Source organism: Microcebus murinus, chromosome 4 (genome assembly GCF_040939455.1).
Source record: "Microcebus murinus isolate Inina chromosome 4, M.murinus_Inina_mat1.0, whole genome shotgun sequence".
Taxonomy (NCBI): Eukaryota; Metazoa; Chordata; class Mammalia; order Primates; family Cheirogaleidae; genus Microcebus; species Microcebus murinus.
In genome coordinates, this window is record NC_134107.1 from 15164014 (window position 1) to 15191430 (window position 27417).

Genomic DNA, 27417 nt, shown 5'->3' on the forward strand with positions numbered 1-27417 from the left:
CTCCTCTTACTCGTTACGCATGAGCTTGGGAAGTGACGCTTCTTTATACTCTATTTCTTTATCTGTAATATGGAATCACACCCCCCTCAGTTAGGTTGAGGTGAGGAATAAATAATTTACTAGATATAATGCTTTTGTCCTAATGGCTGTCCCAGGGTGTGTATTTAACAGAAATTAGTTTTTCTTCTCCTTATTTTAAGCCAGTATATTATCTTGTATTAATTTAAATAAATTTCCTCTTGTTTTGGTCCTCTGAAGTGTAGGCATAGCTTTAAATTGAGGTGCCTTGTAAGGAGGAGTCTTAGTTATAGCAGAACATTGCTCTTTCTTGCCATTTCTGTCTCCTTGCTTTTTTTCCTTCCTGTCCTGCTGGTCGAAATGTAGACATTGGTGATTAATTGCCTGAACTGTTTTGCATGTAGACACAAGCATGCTCTGCTTTTTTTTTTTTTTTTTTTTTTGATATTCATGTATGATCACAAAAAGAGCAATTCTGACTTCACCTATTATGGAAAGTAGTTCGGCTCAGCAAGGATGGTCCCCACATTCAGCATCTTCCTCCTGGATAATGCCATGGAATATTGGTAAATATGGCCTCCAATTTCTCTTTCTTTGATGAGATTCTAATCAGACCCTCTTTAACTCATTGCATCTTTTCTGTCACCAACTCTACTCTCTATTAAATTACCTCTTTATTTCATTTCTCTTAATTTCATTTCTTTAGAAATTATATTACCCACCTTCTTTAAAGGTGCTTCTCCTTCCAAAAAAAAGACAACACCAAGGCAAAATACAGAAAAAAGGAAGGAAGGGAGAGAAAAAGAAAGAGGGAAAGAAAAAAAAGAAAGAGGACATAACTTTACTCCACACCTTTACTCCACACTGTTTGGATTTTGAGTTTTGGTATGTCTTGGACTCCATAAAAGGAATTTAGAATAGTGGTTATCAAACTGATGCACATGAGAATCATGTAGGAGTTTTTTTGTTTTTAAACCCTTATGCCTAAGCTGAGGCCAGATGTAATTATTAGAATCTCTGGACTAGAACTCAGCCTTCAGAATTTTAAAAAGTTTCCCCCGGTGCTTTTTTTGGCCTCTTCTTTTTGCTTTCCCTTTGCTGCAACAGTGGGTCCAGTTGTCACCTGTGGCCTCTGTGTCATGCTCTGTAAACCTGTATCTTGCTCTTGCTCTATAATCCTATCCTTCTATCTTCAATAAACCTCATTTTCATGCTTGCCTTAAAAAAAAAAATAGTTCCCTCAGGTAATTCCATTGTATAGCTGCAGTTGAAAACTAGTGGTTTAAAATATGTCATGTGTCCTATCTTAGAATGCTATTAATAAAATGCATGCACACAACTCAATTCAGCTGAAATCTTCTCCTCTTTTTCTTATTCAATAATAGTCTTTTTGAGATTGTTTTTCTCAGACCTTTCCTAATTAGAAAAATTTTAAGAGAACTCAGAAAAGAAAAAGCGTTTCAAAGAATTCCATGCAGTTCCACATTAGCAAATAAAAGGTCTGTAAATTATACATTCTAGATAGAGTTCAGCATATTAGTTTGATAAGCACCTAATTCAAGCTTATGTAACAGGAAAAATTTATGTCTGTCTCATTTAGTAAGTCTTAATAAAGTTTTCTACGATCTCGTGATGCACATTGTTCCTGTCATCAACTCAAATTCACTGCAGCTGTTTCCTGCGAAACTCAAAAGCGTAACTTTTAACAAGTTTCATTTCCTGTAAAGATAAAAGTACAGAAAGTTATGGATAGACCTTTGGGTAGCTCTGTTACTGAAGAAACTTATGAAAAATGGTGCCAGAGTTATTTATACAATGAAAGCTTTCTGACGTTCTAGAGCAAGGGTCTTTTTTCCTTCATCTCACCTGGTCCATGGAGTGATACTGCTCTTGTCATTGCAGTCCACAGATTTGTTTCTATTATATTGGCTGTTGTGGTTGTTTCTATCAAAGCTGAGCAAATATGAGTTTGAAGATCAAGAACATTTTACAAGCAACACACAATTGTCAATGAGTTATTGAAAGCGATGAGACTGAACCTTAGCTCTAAGTGAGCAGAAGTGTCTAAACTCCACCATCCTCTTGACCACTCAGTAGGCTGATGCAGATGAATGCATCCAAATTCTGTATACTCCATAAAGGCAGGAAGTCTTATCTGTGTTGTTTACTCCTATATCCTTGGCACTTAGAATAGTACCATTCACATGATAGGTGCTCAATAAATATTTGTTGAATTTGCTAAATAAGTGTAGCTTTGTGCCTATCTGTGCCTGTAGGCTTTATACTACTCACCATTCTGAGTAATCACTTGCCTCGCTTCTTATGCAAATCACTGGATTATATCTCTCCTTTCCCGTATGACGAAACTTCTCAACCCAACGTATGCTCTCACAATTTGAATATTTTCATGTCGCATTCATTTTTCAGTGAATTACAGTCTGTCTTTTCTCCTTAATACTTTCCTAAAATTATTTCCCTTAATGCTGCCAATGGCTTCCTGAATTGCTGAACCCAGTGGCTTCTACTCAATTCTCATTCTGTAGGATTTTTAAACAACACTGCTCTGTTACTTTTTTGCCCTTCAAGACACTTGACCTTCCTTAGCTTCCAAGATAGAACCCTCTCTTAAGTCCCTTTCCTACTTTCTCAGACATCCACAATTTCATCTTCACTAGTTTTCACTTTTTCTGGCAGCTAAATGTGAACATTCCTTACAAAGTGTCATCTTCTCCTAGGAACTCTCATCCGTTCTATTAACTCAATCTTTCAACTTTAGGTGACTAATTTATGTAATTACATTTTCAATTCTGTTCTCTCATCTTATTTTCAAGCTCACATGTCCAGGTATTTGCAAATTATTTCATAATGAATTGCCCATCTACAATGTAAAACTATAGAACTGATATGATCTAAGTTCATGGTCCAATTCCCATGCTCCCCCTTTTCAGCTTTCCATCTCTTTCTATTAGCATCATCACCAGTCTGACCCCCTTCCTAACCTCCCCTCCATCATACAAACTCAAAGCTGAAAATGTATTTGATTTCTTCCTTTTATATTCTTTATGCTATTTATACTACATATTATACTATATAATGAAGTCCTTCATATACATTAAGACATGTCTGTTTCAAAATCTACCCTCTCCTTTTTTCTAGTCTTCAATTCAGGTTTAGTTATTCATTTATGTCTGTTACCTTGCTTATTTTCTAAACTATTAATTGGAATTTGTTATGTTCCTACTCAGACACCTCAAATGATTCTCCAGTGCTTATGGATTAAAGTCCAGATATTGTGATCATTTAAGATACAGCATGTTAAAATGTTCAAGGTGATTTACAGATTCAATGCAATTCCCATCAAAATACCAACATCATTTTTCACAGAATTAGAAAAAAAAACCCTAAATTTCATATGGAATTAAAAAAAGAGCCTAAATAGCTAAAGCAATCCTATGCAAACAAATCTGGAGGCATCATATTACCTGACTTCAAATTATACTACAAGGTTATGGTAACGAAAACAGCATGGTACTGGTATAAAAGAAGACTCAGAGCAATGGAAAGAACAGAGAACTCCAGAAATAAAACCACATATCTACAGCCAACTGATTTTCAACAAAGCAGACAAAAACATATATCGGGGAAAGGACACCTTATTCAATAAGTGATGCTGGGAAAATTGGATAGCCATATGCAGAAGTATGAAAATGGATTCCTATCTCTTTCCATACAAAAATGAACTCAAGATGGATTAATGACTTAAATGTAAGACTGGAAACCATAAAGATTCTAGAAGAAAAGGTAAGAAAAACTCTTCTGAACATTGGCCCCTGCAAAGAATTTATGACTAAGACCTCAAAAGCAAATACAGCAACAATAAAAATAAATAAATGGGATTTAATTAAACTAAAAATTTTCTGCACAGCAAATGAAATAATCAACAAAGTAAATAGACAATTTACAGAATGGGAAAAAATATTCACAAACTATACATCCAACAAAGGACTAATATCCAGAATCTACAAAAACCTCTAACAAGTCAGTAAGAAAAAACCAAATAACCCCATTAAAAAGTGGGCAAAAGACACGAACAGACATTTTTCAAAAGAAGATATACAAATGGCCAACAAACATAAAAATGCTCATCACTAATCGGCAGGGAAATGCAAATTAAAGCCACAATGAGATACTACCTTACCCCTGTGAGAATAGCGACATTTAAAAAGTAAAAAAATAATAGATATTGGTGAAGATGCAGTGAAAAGGGAATGCTTATACATGCTTGGTGGAAATGTAAATTAGTACAACCCCTATGGAAAAGAGTGTGGAGATTCCTCAAAGAACTAAAAGTAGTCCCACCATTTCATTCAGCAATCCTACCACTGGGTATCTACCCAAAGAAAAATAAGTCATTATATCAAAAAGACACCTGAGCCTGAATGTTTATCACAGCACAATTCACAGTTGCAAAGATATCAACCTAAGTGGCCATCAACTAATGAGTGCATAAAGAAAATGTGGTATATATTAAGTATGAAATGTCCAATTTCTTTAAGTACTAAGTTTGACAGTTGATATCTCTGACATTTCACTTTCACACTGCTCGTTTTATTTCTATTGTGCAGGTACATCCTCAGTCTTGAAAACACATGTTTTGGCTTGTGATTATCTTTCAATTTTTTTAAAGCAATTTTTGTGAAACCATGGATAAGTAAAAAATTTGTGTTATTTTTTAATATGAATTCTGTCGTGGAACCAATGCAACATACAGACAGTTTGAAGTATCAATGAAGTGTTTGGGAAGGATGTGGCTAATGAACACACAGTATGTCATGGTTGGAGAAGTTCCATTCTAGTGATTTTAATTTTGTAAATGAGCCATGTGAGCGAGCTGAGACAAACGTGGATAATCATGAGCTGAAAGCTGCAGTGGAAGCAAATCTATCTCAATCTAGGCATGAATTAGCAGCAAGGTTTGACGTTACTATTCCATATTGAACCATTTGAAACAAATCAGCAGGGTAAAGAAGCTGGATAGATGGGTAGTCAGCAAGGTAAAGAAGCTGGATAGATGGGTAGTCAGCAAGGTAAAGAAGCTGGATAGATGGGTATCATATGAATTAAATGAGCATCAGAAGAGAAATCATTTCAAAGTTTGCCTTTCATTGATTGTTGTCATGACATAAAGGCAAACCATTTCTATACTGTGTGCTACACGTGATAAAAAAGTGGATTCTTTTTGACAATTGCCAAGTATTAGGCACAATGGTTGGATAAAGATTAAGTGCCAAAACACAGTCCAAAACTGTATATTCATCCAAAAAAGCTAATGGTGTCTGTTTGGTGGTCCAGTCCTGGTATTATCTAGTATAACTTCATGAAACCTGGCCAATCAATTACAGTGAATGTCTACTGCAACCAATTGAATGAAATGATGAGGATGCTTGCAATTAAGCAGTTGAGAATGGTCAATAGAGACAGGCCAATCCTCCTGCAAGACAACGCTTGATGACATGTTGTCAAACAACACTGATGACAAATAACACTGCTCAAATTACAGAAGATGGACTTGGAGACTCTCTGTCATCTACTGTATTCACCAGACCTTGCACCAACTGACTACCCTTTCTACCAGGCTTTGGACCACTTCTTGCAAGGAAAAATATTCAATTCTCAACAAGCTGTGGAAAACGCCTTTCACAGTGTCATCACCACTTGCAGTTATCAGCACCTCCAGGTAGCTTCTGCTTGAAGGTTGTTTAACACCTGCATCCAATCTTCAAGTCCCTGCATTCGGTCCCAGCCCTGTCTCCTAGTCTTCCTACTCTACCAGCTTTGCTTCTGGGTGCATTCAGTGGCAAAGACTCTGTATGAATTCCTTGGTTATAGATAGCCTTAGTGTGGTGGCTTTCTCATATGCCAGTTGTAATAGTGGTGTACAGGGTAGGTGAAAAGGCTTAGAAGCGGGGGAAAGGGGGGTGGTGTTGAGGTCACAGGAAGCTTATCTTGTTCTCAAGCACTGCACACTTGTTTGCAGATTTTGTACTGGGTGTTGCAGGTTGACCTCCAGACCAATAGGTGGCGCTTAAAGACAAGAACCAGCTGTGGTGGTAGCAGTGGGGTTTATGCTTCATCTTTGTTTACCAGGAGAAACTCCCTGCTTTACCAGGCAATGGGCTGGCTTGTGGAATACTCAGTGTTTTGGGTTCCTCGCTCAGCCTTGGGGGCGGGGGTGAAGCTGGGAGAACCTGGACTGGGCAAGCCCACACTTGGTCCTCCCAATGGCAGTTGTGAACACCAGCTCTGACAGGGTCCAGCGGGCAGTCACCAAACACCTGAAGATATGCCCAGGCAAGGAGCAGAGAAGTCACTCCTGCACCAAGTTCCTTACAGGGAAAGGGAGGGGCAGGCATTCCAAGCACCCTAGCTCTCTTTCACTCTTCAGAATCACTGGGGCTCATTCCTCTGTCTGGACCAAGGGAGTCATTTGTGACACTCAGCAAAGTCAAATGTAATTTGACTCAAAGCCATCCCTGTCTGTAAAACTCACTGCCTGAGCAAAACCACAGCTGTCTGGCAAAATCTCCTCCTATTCTAGTCCCATGAAGGGAGAGAGCCCAATTCTAGTGCTCAGGGATGGAGCCACACCCCACACTCAACTCTCAGGGCTCCTCCTGTGACCCAGCACTCATCTCTGGTCTGAGACTCTCTAAATGCCTGAAGCTGCCACTGCTACGTGGTTGCTGAATCCTGCCCAGCTGGGTATGAGCCAGGATTGAGAATAGTGTCCTCCAATTGGGTCCTGGGTCTAGGAAAATCCTGGGGTACTTCTTAGTGCCCTTCTTTCTCACAATCTCTTGGGCTCTCCCCAAGTTGGCTCTAGGGCTTGAGAGGGACAGGTGCTGTCCTGTGGCCTGGGCTGTATGTTTTCTCAGTGGAAAAGTGGATCAGAGGGACATTCTCTCCCTTTCTGTCTCATTGGGTGTTCACTCAGTTCTCAGCTGGGCTAAACCATGCAGACTGCATGCCCACCTTCTTTCCTCGAGATCTGCAATTTTCTTTGATTTTCTGTTGAATTACTATGTTATTTCTTGAATAAAAGTTCACAGTGTGAATCTCTACACACCATTTTGCTTCTTCCAAATAAGTGGATGAGGTGGCTGGAATACCCTTTAATCTGCCATCTAGTCGTCATGATGGCATTACTTTAATGCTTCATGGGGGGGTCATAGATCAACAACTGGGCAGCCACTAAATATCAGGAAGTCTGTGACTGCCCATTGACCTGGGAAAAAGCTGGTGAGATCCAAACGTGGGGAGAGTCTATGACCCTGTGGCCACAGATTCTGAATTTTTTTATAGTGTGCTTTGAAGCACAAGTTTTAAATTTTGATGATATCCATTTTATCTATTTTTTTCTTGGTTGCTTGTGCCTCTATTGTCATATGTATGAACCCATTGCCTAATCCAAGCTTACAAAGTTTATACGTATGTTTTCTCCTGAGAGTTTTATAGTTTTAGCTCCTACATTTAGGCCTCTTATCTATTTTGAGTTAATTTTTGTATATAGTACGAGGTAAGAGTCCAATTTTGTTCTTTTGCATGTGGCTATCCAGGTGTTCTACCACTATTTGTTGAAAAGACTGTTCTTTTCCCACTGAATTTTCTTGAACCTCTGCTACATTTTTATCACCTAAGATTTTTGAGATCAGGGGCTTCTCTTATCTTTACATACCCTCTATATTTAACAGAATGCCTTGCCCATAAAAGGTGCCTGATGGATAGTTTACTAATTCCTTTTTCTCCAACCAGATAGTAAGCTCTAAGAGGAGAACACTTGTTCATTGTTGCTCACCATATTGTACTGCAGAGTAGGCTGGGAACAATAGGGGATGATCCTAACTTTGCTTTGATTTTTTCACCACACAACTGTACCATATTAATTTATCGCTTTGTCCACTTTAGCTCAGAACACACAACCAGGTTTTGAATCAAAGGAAACTCCTTTAAGGATTGAAGACTTAACCTAGGGAGATTTCAGATTTGAACACCACCCAACCCCAGTCAATCAATGTTTTAGATTTTTTACCAAGAACTTAAATCAAATTCCATAAATGAACTCATGTTAAATCAATTGAAGATGTCATTTTCACGTGTTGGATCTTTGACTATTCTATTGTCAAAGTGAAAGTGAAAGTAAATTTCCTGGTTTTTAACAGGTACCAGTACTTCCTGCTGGTAGACTTTGGGCTTAAAATATGAAGTCACATTTGAGTAACGATAAAAAGAAATATGTGTCTTGCTCACAATCTCTGCAGCTCCAAAAGTGATTTGCAAAAAGAAAAAGAGGAAATACCCTAAGTATTCAACTACAGAAGAATGGTGAATTTATTTTGATTCATGAAATCTTAAATTGTAATTAAAAGTGATGCTTATGACAATTGTATGTCAACAAAGAAAAAAATCTATTATGATATATAAAAGGCAGATTATATCATGCAGTCATTGTGACTGGGTAAAGTTATGTATTGCTATGAAATAGGGTGATGAACTATCCTGTTTACCTCAGACAATCTTGGTTTTAACACTGAAAATCCTAAATCTTAGGAAATCCCTCAAACTTGGCCAAACTGGATTGCTGATCACCCTATTATGAATAAGGATTATAAGAAAACAAGAAAAAAAATGAAAAGATGATATGTCAACTTCTTTGTCAATGAATACAACTAATTTTTTAAACTTTCTTAATGGTTATAAAATTTTTACAAAAATAAAAATTGAGACAAAATAAATATTTACAAAAATAAAAACTAAGTTAAGACCAGAGAATATATCTTCCACTTCTGGGCAAAGCCTATTTGCTATTGGCCAATATTATTATTTGATTCCATCTTGCCAAAGGGATAATTGGGGATAGGTCATAGAAATTTTCATTTTTTAAATAGTAGACATCAAAGGTGTCTTCTATTATGAGTTAGGTCAGTAAAAACTAATTATTTGAGGTTATGATGACTCAAAGTTCTTAAGGAAATCATGGGCTTGGGGAGGAATCCTCATACATATTTCAGAAGTGGAGAGGTTAAAATAGAAATAAGATCTGGTATCTTTTGATAGTTTTCTCATTTTTTCCATGAACCTGCCATTGTCATGCCATTTTCCCTCCTCTCTAGTACCATGCAGAAGCACCAGCCATATATTTCAGTCATGGTCTGGAGTGCTGAAAGTGAGGAATGTGTTATCAGTGACCTATTCCATAAACATTTTCCTTGGGAATGTGTATGTGTAAGAATATGCTGACTTGAGTATTTGATGACCTACATCTCACAGTTCAAACCCAGGTTGGGGTTATGTAAAATGAACTTAAGTCCACAGAAGCTTCCCATGGTCTGATGTTCTAAGAATAAAGAAGATGGGGAAACACCCACGTTGGAATCATCTATTGCAGACAAGGACACAAATGTAGTTTTATTCAATTAGAACTAATTTTGAGGACTTTACATGGACAGAGAAAGGTTCTATCTCCTTTTTTTCTAATTACAGGGAATATCTTCCATTGGTTGTCCTGAAAAAAGTAGAAATACCATAGGGAGTGAAAATTACATTGTCTATTTGCCTGTAACAACCTGGCAGCCCTCAACATGTAGCCCAAATGTGGTTGCTAGGTTACAGTGATGCCATCATAGGTCAACTTTTTTTTTTTTTTTTTAAGTAAGGTATATTAGTATATATGAATTGGAAAGTAGTGTGGCTATTACCTGAGATTTGGCATTTTAATTAGGTTTCCAAGCATGATCTTTCTGAGAATGCCTATAGCACTTAATGTCTACATTATACAGTCTACTAGCTAATTAGATAATAATGATGTAAATAGTTTTCCAAATGTGAACATCTAAGTCTTTTTTATCTCCAAGGAGTAAAATCTGATCCTGACTCTGTTGTTTTTCTCACTACCTGTTTAGTTCTCACTACCTGGTTTAGTTCTAGAGGGTAGGTTCTTGATAAAACTTGTTGACTTGGGTCTTGTAGTTTGTGCACACATTGGGTAGACAATTTGGTTGTTTCATCATCACAGAATTTTAGTAAAAGACTTAGGGATGAAACAAGGCTCTCACAATTACTAGCTGTGACTGTTGACAAGTTATCTTCTTGTTTACAAGTTACTTTACCTCTTGAATCACTTGTAAATAAGGATAGGGATTCTTTCTTGATCCTGGAAGATCAAATGAAATTATTTGGTTGAAATATTTTGTCATTTGGAAATCATTCTATAAACACAAGTGTTGATTATTATTTGAGATTTGGGTACTCGTGGCATTTTCTACCATTCTTTCTTCTCTTGCCTAAAGGCTAAAAGTAGGTAGACAATGCAACCAAAAGCCTAGAGCAGGAGTTAGGAAAAGTTAAGATCGAGACACATGTTCATGTATAAGCTGTGCTATTTGTACAAAAACCAAAACCAAAACAGTGCGTATTCACCATTTAGAATTTCCTCTAATGGGGTGTGGTGGATCTAAAAATGTACCACATTGTCAGCTCCATAGAAAGACAGATGAGGAGCAATAAGGAAGCTATCCCATTATGATGATGATTTATCATCCTTAAAAGAGTAGTGCAAAAGGGACTCCACCAAAAATGTAGATGTGGAAGGAATTAAAGATAATTTAGGGATGGCATGGAGCAGCCATACATCAGGTACGCAGTCTCCCTTTTGCTGATGGAAGAAATGGAAAAAAAAATTACTACTACTACTAAAAAGCTTGCCCAAGAAAAAGGTTAGTGGGAAAGCACATTCTGCAGCAATTATACCTTTTTTTAAATGTAACCAAGTTGCCCCAAATTAGAAACATGACAACACAATCTGCTAGAATGGCTACTTTCTCTGAATGCGAGAGAAAAGGATTTGTGGCCACTTGTACTGAGACCGGATAGAAATGTGGAGGATAAGCGCACACTACTTCAAGAAAGGAAGGTAAACATGTCTCTTAGAAGCTATGAACACTAATGCTTAGAAAGGAAACAGAAGAAATAGTTTAAGGAGTGCTGTCATTTTCTATTGGTGAGGATTCCTGATCTTGGGGAGGTTCTGGAAAGTTTATTTCTGTTTCTCCTTCTTCTTCTTCTTCTTCTTGGATTGGAATGATTTCAACGTCTTCTTCATTCTTTGGTTGGGAAGATATTTCAGTTAGCTCAACTACTTCTTCTTGTATTTCAATGGCCTGTTCTTTTTTTTCTTCAGCTGATAGGAGAACCACGTTCTAGAACACAAAATCAAACTTTTCTTGACTTTTACCATTGACACCTTTCTCAACAGTCTCTGCAAATACTTATCAAACACGCCCTAGTTTTTATGCTACTTATTTTATTTATTCTATGCCTCCAAATGCCAGGATTGATTTCCCAGGTGCTCAAATTGTTATCAAACACTTGCTTATTAAAACTCAAGTCTGAGTAAATCCTCAAGGGCAATTGACATTTGACTCTGTGCCTGGAATGATCACGTGATATTGGGAACACTACAATCATAGATTCTATTTCTGATTTACCTTCAGTGAATATAATCCTGGGAAAGTAATTTTCTTTCTAATCCCATTTTCCTCATCTGGAGGGATTAGGGATGGTTTCTAAATTCCATTCTGAATCTAACAATCTGGTTCTGAGCAGTTGGCATTAGGTCTATCATTGGGATACTCCTATTTCCCAATTGTGGAGCCTCTTTGAACTTATTGTTTTGGAAGAGGATAAGGTGAAAAGGGGCAGGTGAGGGTAACACTGAGAAATGAAGTCAAAGAACCAGTGACTAATCATCTTTCAACCTTTAACAATCCTGCTTTTATACATTGCATAAGGAACCCTGAAGTCAAGGTGGAAGCCTGAAGCCAAGCAGAAGGGTTAGTAAGAAGGTGCTAACTTCTATTATAGAACTGTGCCCTCTAACTACAGAGTCATGTCACATTTTAAGACATTTTTTTTCACTATTGGTATTTTTCTTTCTTTCTAGAAGTACACCAAGACCATTTATATGAAGATCCTCATTTCACAAAATCTCATGAGGTTACATTCTCTATAAATGATCCTTTGTAGATGTGAGTTTTCTAGAGAAAGGCTATGTACAGAGTGGCTACCACTTACAGTTTTGGGCCTGGAGCACATGTGTTTCCATTCATTCTCGACAATGCCAGCCACCACAAGTTCCTGGAGGAAGGCAAAGATCAGCATCACTGACAAAGTGCCCTGAAAAACAACAGAAGAAGGAAGGTGAAAATGTAATCATGGCACAAAGAACATGGTTGGTGTTCAGGAAATTGCTGTTGGCTGAATTAAATGATTAAAAGATCAATTCTTTAGGTAAGTAATGACTAGCTGTGAGAACTGCTAGTCTAGAAGATGATGTATTTATAACCCTAACCTTTAATACAACTTCTGGGACACAACAGATGGTTAATGCATGGTGCTGACAAAAAGTAAGGTAGGAATAATCAGCTGAAGAATTAATTCTATGTAGGAAATAATCACTACTGGGTCCCGAATTAAACTGTATCCAGATTTAGGTGATGTGGCATCACACCATGGAAACCTCTCCACATTTGGGAAATGCATTTTTTTCCACTTCAAACTCTACACTAAAAACTCTGGGCAAAAGATGTTTAAAACATCTCAGGTATTTCTTCCCTGTTAATCTTAATAACAATGACAGATAATAATGCTGTTAATGCTATTAATACTCACATTAAAGTAAGCACTGATATTATACTTCCTATGTACCAGACACTGTTCTAAGTACTTTGCAAACATTAACTCATTTATTCCTCAAAACAATCCTACGATTGCTAATCCCCACATTAGAGTTGGAGAAATCGAGGCAGAATATGGCTAAAGTTCTTGCCCAAAGCTACATAGCCAATAGGTAGCAAACTCAGAAAGTCTGGATCCAGAGTTGATGTTCTTAATAAAAATGCCATCCTTCTTCCCTGGAAAGAAATCCAGCTTCACACTTACCAAAAACACAGACTGTATGGTGTAACAGTATTGCGTAGATGGAGAACTTTTCTCAGAGGACCCAGCTGGTTCACAGTTGTATATGTTAATATATGGCCCGGAAGCTTTAATAAGATTCTGACTCTCCATTTTTAAAAAATGGGAGATTTTAATATTAAGTATGTCCATGATTGAAAGGATCATTCCAGAAATGGCAGCAAAGAGGCTCAATGAGTTCATTATCATTTTCCCTTTGGCCTAAAATGGAGATAAAGATTTACTAATTAGATTTGATTTCCATGGACGATATAAGTTAGGAATTCCAGATGCCATTCCCCTGACTCACAAAGGTACTACACCTAAATCATACTAAAGTTCTTCTCTCAGTTGTTTTTAGCCTATGGTCACTATAAAATAAAATCACTTCTCTATCCTGTTCCTTTCTTAGTCTTCCCCAGCTCAGTTTATGCCATTGCCATCAATTAATTTTATCAAACCATAATTCTAGGAGTGATTCTTAATTCTTATATCTTGTATCCTTGTACTTTCTTCACCGCTACTGCCACCATCCTAGTAGGCATTCAATAAATATTTGTTGCGTAAGTGAAGAAAAATCATATCCAGATTATCTGTCTTCATAAGAATATAGAGTGGAGAGAGAAAAGGAGATTCTTACATGAGACTTAAGTGGGGTGGTGCTGTGGGTATAGGTTAGGAAGATGCAGATAGAACCCTCTAGGTCTGCACCGTCAAATGGAAATAAAAGGCAATAGCAATGATAACAACATTTTCTCCCTATTGACACAGGTTGAAATCAGCCAAAGTCAACCATCTTTCAAAATACATTTAGGACTCATGTCTCTGGATGGCATAGGTTAGAAAATGTCAGTGTGAATATTCTACCTTACAGGAATGATAAAAAATTGAAGCAGGAAAACATATGTGGCAAGTGCCACAATGATATGGGATTGTTGATGATTATTTTTTTGACACACGTATTTCATCTCTGGCTATTTGACCTTCAGATGGCAAGTCAGTAGGTCTGGCTATATTTGGAGAATAGAATAAGTTGATTTTCCTAAACAGTTTTTCCCCCAGAACTGAGTCTGTTAGACCACTTTTAGGAGGAATCACCTCAATCCACTCAGTCTCTCACTGACTTCGAAAGTGACTCACTATAGTAAGTAAAAGAAGTGTTGGGGAGGATTTTCATGGGAGGGAACTTGCTGGAACCTCTTTTTCACCTACATAGAATTGCCAGCTCTGCAGCACAGCCTCTTACTGGGTATGGATGAGTTCCTGGGAGTTAGGTAAGCAAGACCACCCTCGCTCCTTATAGCCTCTGAAACACTGCCACACACATCACTCCTTTTCATCCTCATGCTAGTTTCATGTGGTAGCAAGGACTGTTACCTCCATTTTACAGTTGAAAACTCAAAGGTACATAGAGGTAAACTGACATGTTCAAGGTTACAGTTAAAAATTAGCTTAGCTAGAATTTGAATCAATCACAACCCTGATCAGATAATTCTCCTAAAGGTGGTCTGGGAGAAATGAGATGGCTTTCAAAAAGGTCTGTTATTTTCACACAGCATTTAACATTCACAAGACTGTAAGTACAGTCTTCACAGATCTGCCTTTAGTTGTTTCCATAGACATACATCAGTAGATGTCACTTCCAGGTTTTTCATGAATAAAATCACAACAGCACTGTGGAGGACTGTTTGCCTTTTTAGGGTTGAGAGTCTGTGTGATTCAAGGCTCTTTTAAGGGTCCCTAGGAGTTTTCAACTGAGAAAATAGGTGTTTCTCTGATGTGTGAGAAAGAAGGGCATATGGTTACTTGCCAAACTCTTCCTGGAGTTTTTCTCTGCTGCTGCCAGGAGTGATCCAGAAATAATGTACTGTAAAAAAGAGAAGTAATGAGTGGAGAGGGTGTGGGTGAGGTAGGAGAGAGGGGGGTCATTTCTTAACATTGAGAGCTGGTCACAAAGAAGCCATCTATAGTTTTAGCCACTTTCACTAAACTATCCACCCAGTTTTTGTCAGGTTCATTAATTTTTCAGCAGTCATGTTTCTCCTTTTTCAGGCTCAAATATATTCAATCCATGCCCTTTACTCAACCATCTGGGCTGCTAGGGCTAGGAATGTAATAAGACCAAAGAAACAGAACTCCTATTTCCTTGCCAATTAATATTCACAGTATGAATTTAAAGGTTTTATTTTTAGTTTTTCTTTCTTTTTAATTTGTGGAAATTCTCAATGGGATTCACAATGATTCAGATGACTTTGATGCCAACAAAGAGTGAGTTGATGTGGAATACTTGACCTTAATGTCATAGACACATGTTGGCTGCTACAGGAAGTGACAATTATTTCTCCTCTTCCTTTTCTAATGTTTAAGCATCTGATGTTAAGCATTAGAAACTCTTGTTCTAACCCTTCTCTCCTTGTTCTGAAAATTTCAATCCTGGACTCATCTTTACAGTGGCAACTATGAAAATATCACGGGGGAAATAAACATCCCTGCCCCATGCTATATCCAGACAGGGTTACAAGTTTAGAAAACTTGTACATGAAACAGCCATAGTAACTAAACAGGACTGTATGGTAGAAGGAGCAGATGGGAGAAAGTGGGATGTTCCCGCCCCCTCTTGCATTCCAAAACATCATGCCATACAGTCCCAATGTCCAGTGACTCCCTCCCTACCAAAATTGACTATGGAGAGGTCCTGCTTTAAACAATCCCTGTGTGGATCCATGAATTACATCTTTCTCTGAATTCACATGAGGCACGACCACTGACTCTTAACCATGCTCAGTTTAGCCAACCTCTCTTCCTACTGAATTATTTTAACTCAATGACCTATTTCGTACCCATATATTTCTTCCTCTATAATCTGGCATATCCCTGTGGAGCTTTTTAACATTTTTGTCTTTCCTGTTCCCCAAATGGTTGTTACTTTTGTTACTCACCATGATGCCTCCCCAGAGAGGGTACCACACAGTCACACAGATGGGTGCATATTCCCCAGTGGGGATCATCAGGAGACCCCCCAGGGCAATGTGGAAGAGCCCATTCATGATCTGGACAGCCTAGGGAGAGAGAGGGGGCACTGGAGGATGAATTGCATTCATCGTTGTTGGAAGGCAGAAGCAAGATTGGAAGCCCTGAACTCTGACTTGGAGCTGTGCAAAATGCCTTTAGACATTTAGGAAGCAGTGGAGGTGTCAGGAGTTTTGTCTTTTTCTTGTGCAGATCAATTTTCCCCACCACATGGGACATTTCCAAAGAGCAGGTATGCCTGGGATTCAGGCAATGGACTGGGAGACTGCTAAACATCCATGCCCCAAAGCCAAAAGGTGACATAAGATCACCCTGAGCTGATCCAGGTGATAACTTCTCAGTCTGTCACACTGTTGATTGGGCCTACTGTGTCAGACGTGAAGAACACATCAGGTTGGATGGCATCCCTTCAAGTTGAATTGAATTCTGTATGTGGTCTATAGCATCAGCTTCCGTAAGCCAAAGAATCCCTGGGATATGGGAGGGAGGGCACCTGACTTACCCCAAACGCCTTAGATTCCCTCATGAAGAAGCTCTGTGTGGGGCCTATTGGTGCAGACATCCTTCTGAGAGTCACTTTTTGAACAGGTTGCACAGCAATAGGGCCTTTCATAGGCTCTGCTGGGAACGTCCCATTCACTGAATTTCTGGGTGTCGTCATTTTGGTCTCAAAACTCCTAAAAATAAAACAATAAAGGAATGAGAGTAAGAACAAGATTTTTAGCAATCTTACCTTGTGTCTCGCATCTAAATGCTTCTTTCAGTGTTCCCTCCATGGGCATCATTGAGGACAGACATGGCTTCTTCCTGGTGGCCTCGGGTCTGAGACAAGTCTTACTGCCAAGTTATGAGAAAGAATCTAGAGGTGTTTGACTTAGGTAAGAACATATGGGCTCAGGAGTCTCTGCTGGTGTTCTTGGCAGCCAGGTGTGGTGCATACGTTACCTTTGTAGAGAACACCACGCACATATATGGCTGTATGTCCTGTTTGTCTCCATCTCTGGATGCTTCTCTTATGCTTTAATATTGGGAAATGTATTTTCTATAGATTTGTCCTTGTCCTTTTGCTTATCTGCCTTTGCCCATTGTGATGGGCCAGACGCATCGTTGTAGATGCCATTGTTTTCCTGTCCTTAGAAGCACATGGAGTGGGACAACAAACACTAGAAACTCAGAAGGGGAGCATGGGGGGTGTAAGAGAAAAAAAATTACCTGTTGGATACAATGTACACTATTTGGGTGATGGGTGCACTAAAAGCTCCATGTAACCAAAAACCCTTTGTACCAATTTCAATCTACTGAAATAATTTTTTTCTTTTTTAAAAACAAACGAACAAAAGCAAGAAGAAGGGCTGATTCTAGGCCTCCCTCTGCCTCTAAATCTGCCACCTTGAGCAAGTCATGTCAAGAAGGCTCTCCAATGCTGCACGTGAAGCTGTGGCCTCCTGAGTCAGACTGCCTGAGTTTCAGTGGTGATTCTTCTATTTGCTCTGAGACTTTGGGCAAGTTCTGTAAATTCTCTGGGCCTCAAGTTCTTCAACTGTAAGATGAGAATAATAATGATTCCTCCCTCATGGGCTGTTATAAGACTTAACTGGGCTTATAGTCTGTGCACGGCTGGTGTCTTTTCATTCAGGTGTAGCTCAAATGTCAGCTCCTTAGAGAAGCCTTCCCTGAACCCTCAATCTACAACACTCAAGTCCCATCAAAGTAGAGATTTTGTTTTCTCTTGTTCAGTATCTAAAATAATGCTTGAATTTAAGTAGATTCTTAATAAATGGTATTGAAGCAATACACGTATGCAAAGCACCCATGCCTGCATAAATATTAGCTGTTTCATTGCTATTCTTGTTCTTCTTACCTTTTTGTGCATTAGTTTCTATTTTATCCATCTGTAAAGTCAGAATAATACCCCTCTCTCAGAGATATTGTAAGAAATAACTTGACATGTGTAATTGTGCCTAGTACATAGGAGGAGGTAGTAAATGCTATTTGTTAGTCGTCATGATTTATCCATTTCTGAAGTGAGAAGGCAATTAAGAAGGGCATTTCCAGCTCTACCATTTTAAGACTCTGTTCAATCTTCTACATCTTGGGCTTCCTTTTGGCATTTGTTTATGTCAGCCACTTATGTCAGTTCTACTGGGTCTTTCCTGGGGCCTGGAAATCCCTCTTTGGGGACACGTCTTTGGTCTTGTCTTTATTGATTGCAAGTCATGTAAGGGGCCTTGGAAGTCAAGACCGACTGTCCAGGTTGCTTACCTTACTAAAGTGAGTACCCAATCTAGTCATTAGGCCACAGGTTCAAGTATATCTTACTAAACTCAATCAAACCTGGGTAGCTGCAGGTGTGCTGCCAGACAGGTGGCTGGGAGTCACTCACATTTGCACCTACTTTAGAGTTAAAAAGAAATTTCGCATATGGCATTTCATCTGAACTTCACAGATTAGGCCAGGGATGAATTGCTGCCTCTCTTGTATAGAAGAAGAAACAAGGGCACAGAAAAGTTAGGTAAATGGAACAATTTACATGGTTATTAAAGATTTAAAAATGAGGATTCAGACCTATCAAATGAAGGATCCAGGGTGCCACACTATGGCACCTGTGGGGAATAGGAATTCAGCCTTTCCTTTATGAACCCATCCCTTTTCCTTCAAATATTTGCACTATTTGGATGACTATAAATCAATTAAAAACAGATCATCTGTCTGGGGCATGGGATAGAGGGAAGAGAAGAGGCTTCGATAGGGTGTTTCTCACTTGATTTTGCCCCTGCCCTGTATAGCCAGATGTCATATGGTCCTGGGGATCTCCTGTGTACCAAAACCACTGCACAAGGCCACCAGCAAAGGGGATATATTAATATAGCACACTAAAGAGTTTGCAAACTGATTCTGGTAACCAGGAAGAATTTCTAGAGCTAGTCAGAACCCCAAACTATTCTGTTCGTACACAAATGAAGGAACTTCAGCCTGGGGGTGGGACATGCCTTGGTAAAGATCTTATGCTTAGTAACAGAGTGAAACTGGAAGACAGTTACCATGGCTCTGATGTTGATGCTTTTTCTGCTGTACTACAGCCTAGTCCAGATAATTATAGTTGTTTACTGAGCACCTACTATGTTCCAAAGATATTGTGTATGCTATCTCCAACCATCCCAACACCTCCCTTTCTAAATAGGCATTTAGCATCCTTTTTGCAGATGTGGAAATTGAGGTTCAGAGAGGTTAATTTTCTCCAGGTCCTATGGCGAGTATGGAATGAGCAGGGAGTCACTATACTCCTCTCCAGGGTGGTAATTTTAGTGACAATAACTTAAATTGCAAAAGTCGTTAATTGTTTGGACTGAAGGAGATGACCAGACTATCACTGCTTTAATTTCTCCTTATTCATCAACTACTTGACTAAGGCTGTGTCTATCTTATTGGTGAGATAAACCTTTTATATAAGCCAATTCTACTTGGGCTGTGTCTGTAGTGGCTAATGTTAATAATGACCATGGGGGAGTATTTTATTTCTCCTTTAAAATGGTATCTCACTATGGCAACTATATTCCTAGAAAGTCTTCAACAAATATTGCTATAAAAGATTGCATAAACAAAAACAGTGTTTTCCATATACTACTTCATTTTTTATGGAAATAATCTCTCTAAAATATACATACATATGTGTTTTATTTATGCATGCATGCATGCCAGGGAATTGTAGGCTGTGTGATGAAAAAAATCTAATTCCACGGGAATACGTAAAACTAGCCCACTTGCTCCTAAGAATATTGTAGATTTTTACAGCTTTGTCTTATCATTAAAAAAAAAATATTCACAATGGCTTAGTGCCCAATGTACAGTTCTGCTCAAAGACTAGTTGGTAGATTATTAGGGGTTATTGACAACATTGGTCAAAATATGGTAAGAATAGATTTTCACTGATACTAACATTAGCACTGATATTAAAGTCAGGACTCGGTTTATCACACACTACCTCATTCTATTACTCACAGTGACTTCTGCAAATATTTTTTGATTTTTAAGGCACCACTGCATCTGTGTCCATCCACTGAATAAGATCTCATAGGCTTTATGAGTTTTGGTTTGAATAATGACTTTTAGGTCCACTAATACCATCATATACCAAGGGGTTCAGAGCTGCCTGATTTTTGTTCCCCCAACTTCCTCCTGTGCCACTCAAAATAGCTTTGCATTTTTATCCTTTCTGGCCTCCTGTGTACTTATCTCTGAGGAAGAATGTTCTTACTTCCCTTCCCTCTGTATTTTTCAGCCTATCTCCCTCCACCAAGATGTTAACCCTTCCATGAAATTGTTTCCTCCTTGCGTCTGCAGTCTCTCACTCAATTTGTGGTGACATGTAGCAGAGTTAGTCCAGCTCTGTTGCTTTCGTGATCTTTTGTGATCTCTTGATAAATTTAACTAATAGTTGCCTTGCCTGTTTCAAATTATCATTTTGAGAATATGATATAATTTACAATTGATAAGGTATGAAATACTCAAAGAATAATCATTATTACCCCCCTCCCTTTGAGACAGAGTCTTTCTCTGTCACCTGGGTAGAGTGCAGTGGCATCATCATGGCTCACAGCAATCTCAAACTCCTGGGCTCAAGCGATCCTCCTGCCTCAGCCTCCCAAGTAGCTGAGAGTACAGGCACTTGCCACCATGCCTGGCTCATTTTTTAAAATTTTTAGTAGAGATGGGGTCTTGCTGTTGCTCAGGGGGGTCTCCAACTCCTGAGCTCAAGTGATCCTCCTCCCCTGGCCTCCCAGAGTGCTAGGATTATAGACACATACCAATCCTATTGGACACTTTTTAATGACTAAAATGTGCTGCAGCGTCCCCTAATCCCAAAGCCCTCTCCTTTAACCTAGCAATGTCCCCAGCTACTGCCAGGTTCTGCTCCTCTCCCCTCCACCCAGCTTCTTCTTCAAAGCTTTGCATTCCACTCTCTCCCCCACTTCCTCACCACCTGCTCACCCCTCAATGCTTTGCAACTAGTTTCTGCCAGTGATAGGACTGAAACTGCTCTCTTCGGGGACTGTGCTGTAAAAGCAAAAGCCTTTTCTCAGGTGTCACGCCGCAGATTACTTTCTGTTTCCTGTCACCCACAGTGCACTCCAGCTCCTTTACCTCTCAGTCCATCCTGGCCGTTGGTTCAATTTTTGGCCATGCCATGCCATGCCATTTCTACCTCTGCAGTGTATCTTGCACGTGGGCCTTTTCCCTATATCCAGTGTTACCCCCGAATTTGGCTCTCTTTTCCTTTCCTGGCTTAGCACAAAAATCTTGTTTCCCTGGGTTTGATCTTTCTCTTTTCTAATCCATTCTCCACAAGGCTGCTCGATCTCCACAAGGCTCCCTAAATCACTGCTTAAGTCAAGCTCAAGTCCTGAGCTGGCCTCTTTGCTGGCCTGTCCTTGTCTACCGGAGAAACCTTCTGGCCCCTCCAGTCTGTTACAGTCCAACCTCACACAACCTCCAACACCTCCTACTGCACAACCTCCAAAGCTCCCATGCCACCACTCCCCGCCAGAGCCACCGGTCTGGACATGTCTTCTACCTTCTACCTCAAAACCTCTGTTGAGAGGTTTCTCAACATCGACAAGTTCCTCCTCCTCCCTCCCTCTTCACTTTCTGTCAGACACCCCATTACATATTCCCATCACCTGAGGCCGTTCCTGCTCTGCTGCCTGATTGCCAAGACTCCTTCTTCAACGCCCCTGGCTCTTTGCTTTGTTAATCACCAACTACTTTCTTCCTAGTGTTACATTGTAACTCCCCTAATGGAGTGTGAATTCCTTAATGGGATCGTATGTCCTGCTAGAATTACATGGGGAACCCGTTTTCTACATACAACGGGCTCAATAAATGTTAAACTGAATATCCAACTACTTCCCCAGGCAGTTTTACACATGCTTAGGGTGCTGGATTAAAATTTTCATCTCACCTGATGTTCAGTGAGATCAAGCCACTTTATGGGAAACAGGGAAGGGGAATCACTTATATACTGGTTTCTGGATGCAACAGTGGCATGATTAATATTAATCCTTGTTGCCCTTCATTAGTGCTTCCCCATCTCCAGGGCCCACTCTCACTTTTGGCTTCCTATATGATGGATTTGAAGCAGGATTTTGTGCTTGGTTTGGCATCCACCAATCCCCTCTGGAAAATGTTAGCTGGTAAGGCTTAATCTCATCTAGATGTATTTGCATTTAATGGGATATCTTTGGATACAAAAGCATTTGAAGAAAGAGGTATGAAGTTATTTTCATTATGACCATGACTGATTATTTTCTCCTTTGGTACTAGGCAGTCCTTAGGGCTTCAGAAGTGTAGCTCATTTATTCTTCATCATGCATTGGCTATTACTATTGGCCCCATTTTATAGATGAGGAAGCTGAGGCATGTAGAGGTTTAGTGACTTGTAAGTGGTAGTGAAACTGTCGAGCCATAAGGTATAAATAGCAATCTAAGCCTGATTTTCATAAAAGTATAGATATAGTCAGAAGTTAACCAGCCACTGTTCCCTAACTTCCTTACTGTTATACCTGATTACTGCTTAATGGCACTATGTGACAGGTATAAGATTCGTGGCTTCCCCCACTACTTCTACAGATAAGTAAAGCCCAGAGACTTGTGCTTCCATAGGTAATGCCCCTTTTGTAGAGTCTAAGACTGGCCTTCGAAGTAGTTTTCAGACTGTATTCCTGGGGGACCCACTGATGTCAACCGGACCATGGATAGATGTGGCAATGGATCCAACAGCCTCGAGACCCCCTAACCTGGAAATCTCCCAAGTGAGAAGATAATCTCTGGTGAGTTCATCCCCTACCAATAAACAGACCCAACTGCCTAGCTCTTTGCCTGCTAAACTGTCTTTAAAAATCCTTTCTCCTAAAATCTCCGGGAGGTGGATTTGAGAAATTACTCCCATCTGCTCACCTGGCACCTTGTGAAACAAAACACCTGCTGTCTCAGTATACTGGCCTTCACTGGGCAGCGGGCAAGGGACCCCGCTGGATGTAGCAGTAGAGCTCCAGTTTGAACCCAACAGGTTAGAAACTGAGATTTAATCTACTGCTGCAATCTACTCTTTTTGTGGAATGACTCAGTTGATTACACAGAGGGATTCTCGAGAGGAAGAGTGGTTAAGAGAGTGGGCAGCAACCCCTGATATCACCCCTCCTCAAATCATAATACCATTAGAAAATCTGACAGGGAAGTCCTAGAATTAAAACCAAGAATCTCCAGTCTCCAAAACCATTCTATGCCTTATCCATCACCTCCTTTTAGTCATTTAAAGAAAGCAAGTTGATTCCTACCTGAGTCTCCAAGGCCTCCAGACTCAAGGGCTGATCTGGACGCTGGCTGCCGAGTTCAGTTTGATGCTGCTGGTTCTCAAGCTCACAGGAAGAGTGATTGTGATGGGCCTAGCCTGGGGCTGAAATCGCTGATAGATACCACGTGACGGGAAACCAGTAGCTTCTGCTACCTTGAGCTTCGCTCCAATTACTTTGGTTTAATATACACTTACCAGAGATGAAGGGGACACAAGAAAAGTTTCTGCCTTACCAGGAGGTTTCACTTCTTGAAAACGATCCCCGGGGACTGCCTGACGTGCTTCATGCTACCTTAATTAGGAGAACCTCTGCAGCCCCCACCCTGTCAGCAGGTGTAGATGGTGGGTCCCTGAGGACAAGAAGGACTCTAGAAAATCTCCAAAGATGGGCTGTTAGGGCTGACTTTTACCTTCTTGCTTCATTTTTAGGAGTGAGTAGGTGGGAAGGAGGCATCCATGCAGAGACTCAAGAGTCAGTGAGCCCATACGCTCAATGTTGTACTAGTGTGCCCACAAATATTGTCCCCATTTGCTCACTCTTAGGCTGCTAGTGGACCATGTATATATTGTGTCAGAATTAGCAGAAATGGCCTAAAATATACTTTGGTGTGATAGAGCATGTACCCAGAAGCTCGAGGCAAGAGTTAGCCTCTATATTTGGAGATACAAATTGAAATAGCACTTTCACCCACAAACTCACTTATGACCTTGTTCTTCCATCTGTCTGGTTTCCTGGTGTCCCCTCTCTTTTCAGTCTGAGCTGGAGCTGTATGGTCATCAAGCCCAGTGCTGGATCAAGCAGGAAAATGGAGGAAGTTGGAGGCACCAGGAAAGTCTAAACATTCGCAAGGTGAATAAAAGTCAGTTTTGCTCAAAGATACCGTCATCACTCTCCCCTACCATATACAAACTTTATGTTCGTATGTTGGACTTTTAATTACTTTTTAATTTCCTTGTCCATTGTTTTATTTTATTAGAGACATAGATCTATAGTTAGTAATTTGTTCATTTAATCTACAGGGATGCAACATGGCAGCTCTTTTACCTAATCTGAGGGTCATTCATATTTCTCTTTCTTCTCTTCTATTTCTCCCTCTCCCTCTCTGTTTTGTAGATGATTGGAACCACATGCTTAGAACCAATAGACTGAAGTAGTCCTGGGGAGGTTGATTTGGGTGCAAAATGAAAAAAATGTCATTTTCTCACCATTGGAGCAGTTAGTTATGGGAACTGCTCCAAAGGTATTTGAATAGAGACTTTGCTGTCATCAAAAATACACAAGTAAAGTCTATGCAGTCACCACTCAGAAATGCTATCAAAGATAAGAAGAGTGGAAAGAGATGATCCACCATCCTTTTAAGATTCTAGTTGTGGGTCTATGCATATCTGGGGAAATGCTTAAATGGTTGGTGACAGGGATGATAATTACATAGGGTATGGGTTGTGGGAGATTGTGAGGCCTGAGATTTGAGTGCAGGATTGTGGGGTGGTTAGAGGCATGTGCCTTTATTTTAGTGGATGTGGGAGCAGAGTCAAGACTTGGCAAACGTGCAGCATCAGAGTGGCTTGAGTTGGGGTGGCACAACCTGATCTTTTATATCATTTTCTCTGTTTAAGTACTGTTTTCCCCCAGTCAGTCTTGGGTCGTTTGCTACTCTGGTCTTTGTGGCCATTGAGATAACTTATCAGGCATCCTCAAACTACGGCCCTAGGGCCACATATGGACCACCAAGGATATTTATCTAGCCCGCCAGGTGTTTTTGCCACCGATGCCTGTCCTGCTTAGCAGCCGACTGGTCCTGGGCCCACAGTGCGCATGTGTGGAATGTGCGCTGCACTCTCCAACAGCCCTCCAATGGTCTGAGGGACAGTGAACTGGCCCCCTGTTTAAAAAGTTTGAGGACCCCTGAGTCTTAGATGGTTCTATGTGTGATTCTTCCCAAATAAACTTGAATTTGAATTTGTATGAATGAATAAATGTTTACCTTGTCTTTGCTGATTTGAACCGATTGACCTTTCAGTGCTTGAGTGTGTTGAAATTCATGGTACAATTTGGATTTGTCAACAGTAGCTTCTTTGATGTATCTCCACCCCAAACCCCAGTTTTGAGTATATTTTATTAGGTCAGTAACACATTTAAAATACTTCTCTTTGGGCTGGCCTTCGAGCGACAGCGATGCAAGATGGCAGCCACCATGGGCTCAGAGAATTTATGAAAACCGAATATGCAGTCTTAAAATAGAATGTGGACCTAAATACCCAGAAGCACTCTCCCTTTGTAAGATTTGTGGCAAAAATTAATATGAATGGAGTTAATAGTTCTAATGAAGTGGTGGATCCAAGAGCCATATCAGTGCTAGCAAAATGGCAGAATTCATATAGCATCAAAGTTATCCTGCAAGAGCTTCGGTGCCTAATGATGTCTAAAGAAAATATGAAACTCCCTCAGCCACCTGAAAGGGACAGTGTTACAGCAATTAATCAAAAAGAAAAACCACAGGCCCTTACCCTTACCCGCATTTGATTCAAGCAGTCTTCATTTTCCACAGTAGTAGATTTTCTAGATACGTCTTGTAGACCTCAAAGTACTGGAAAGGAAGCTCCCATTCAAAGGCAATTTGTCTTAAGATACTGCAAATGATACTAATTTTGTGCCCATTTGAAATATATAAGTTGTGCTATAACAAATCATCCTGTCAAGTGTAACCACTGTCCACGTAGTTGAACTTCTGGGATCAAGAAAGTATATTTAAATTGGTTCCCATCATCGCTGGTGGGGCACATCTAAAACTCAACGGTGAAAGGACACATCGCACAATCATCTTGCTGCTGAATACGTGGCCTGGGGTCTCTGCCTTCCCCTTCCCTTGCCTCCATCCTTGCCTGCAACAGCCCTCCAGTTTAGGGGCTTGTTAGAGTGGATGAGATGTGAAGGTTTCAGATCGCAGCCTATGGGACTACTGCTGGGAATGTAGGGTGCCTTGCCTGCACCCCTGGTTTCTTTCTTTAAGTCTTAAGCGATGCCCCCTTCCAAGCCATCATCTCCTCCCCACTCTCCTCCACTCCTGCCCTTGGCCAAAGCGTAAATTGTAATCCCTCTGCTCCCCTCTGAGATTGGCCTTTAGTGAGGAATTCAGGGCTCTCCCCATATGTTCTCTCCCTCACCTTTATCGAGGGGTGCTGCTTCTCCTCCCTCCTTCTCAAGTCCCTCTTTGCTCTGTCACCACCCAACACTTTCCATGACACTCCTTGCCATCAGGTAAGGTTGGACAGAGTCTCTGACCTCTGTCGTTTAGTTTTGGAACCACATTTATTCACTCCACCAGCCTGGGAAATGAATTTGGGGTCCTCAGCCCTGCCACCCTTTGCTGTCATCATCAGCTGATGTGTTTTTAGCTCAGGTTTTGATAAGGTGAAAAGAATAGTCCACTAGGACTATTCTTTTAGACCACTACCATACTCAGATCTGCCAGCTCTCAGAGTCTTTGGTGGTTAAACTTGGAGAAAGCCCACATGAAGACACTCCTAAGCACACACAGTCCCTCTGAATTGTTTTATTTTCCTGTAATTGCTTTTGCTTTTAAACATTGAAGAAGTTTTGAACATGGCTTTGATTTGGTCATCCTTGCAATCCATTGGGGTCTAGTTTGGAATCCGACAACTGGAACAAAAAGAACCTTGAATTCAGTGCATACTTTGGTTTTGGTGCTGCTTCTTCTCACGACCCTCAGCAGGGATCCAGAAAGAACTGGCTGTGCACAGCAGATGCCTGAAATTGGCGGGCTGACTTCCTGGCAAATTGCTGCGTTTTTCCACTTTTTGTTCAGGACCACTAAACGCTGAAACGTGGATGCGTACCAAAATAAAAGCAATTCATTGTGTAAAAAAAATATATTTCTCATTGAATTAATAAACCTAATATCATTATCTAATGGCCTTTTTGCTTCGAAAAGACAATCTCTTTCTCTTTTTTTTACAGGTGATCTTTTTAATTTAGAAGAAATCCC

General features: G+C 40.0%; 1 protein-coding gene and 1 pseudogene across 1 annotated transcript; one reads left to right on the forward strand and one right to left on the reverse strand.

Moving 5' to 3' along the window:
- Positions 1 to 9457: 9457 nt before the first annotated feature.
- MS4A1 (membrane spanning 4-domains A1) lies at positions 9458 to 23485 on the reverse strand. Its single transcript, XM_012757007.3, has 7 exons — positions 23394 to 23485; positions 16562 to 16736; positions 15969 to 16088; positions 14840 to 14896; positions 13015 to 13251; positions 12148 to 12249; positions 9458 to 11273 (listed from the first exon to the last, which is right to left on the reverse strand). Exons 2-7 carry the CDS (start codon positions 16718 to 16720, stop codon positions 11049 to 11051), a joined length of 900 nt encoding a protein of 299 aa, XP_012612461.1. The 5' UTR covers positions 16721 to 16736; positions 23394 to 23485; the 3' UTR covers positions 9458 to 11048.
- On the forward strand, positions 19900 to 25891 carry LOC142870519 (ubiquitin-conjugating enzyme E2 variant 1 pseudogene; annotated as a pseudogene).
- Positions 25892 to 27417: the final 1526 nt, after the last annotated feature.

Coding starts and splice junctions, on each gene's coding strand:
- MS4A1 (XM_012757007.3), bottom strand. CDS start 16,720: ATGACGACACCCAGAAATTCAGTGAATGGGACGTTCCCAGCAGAGCCT. Junction 14,897..15,968: donor CTCTCTGGGGAGGCATCATG/GTGAGTAACAAA, acceptor TCTTTTTTACAG/TACATTATTTCTGGATCACT. Junction 12,250..13,014: donor CCATACAGTCTGTGTTTTTG/GTAAGTGTGAAG, acceptor GTTGTTTTTCAG/GGCACTTTGTCAGTGATGCT.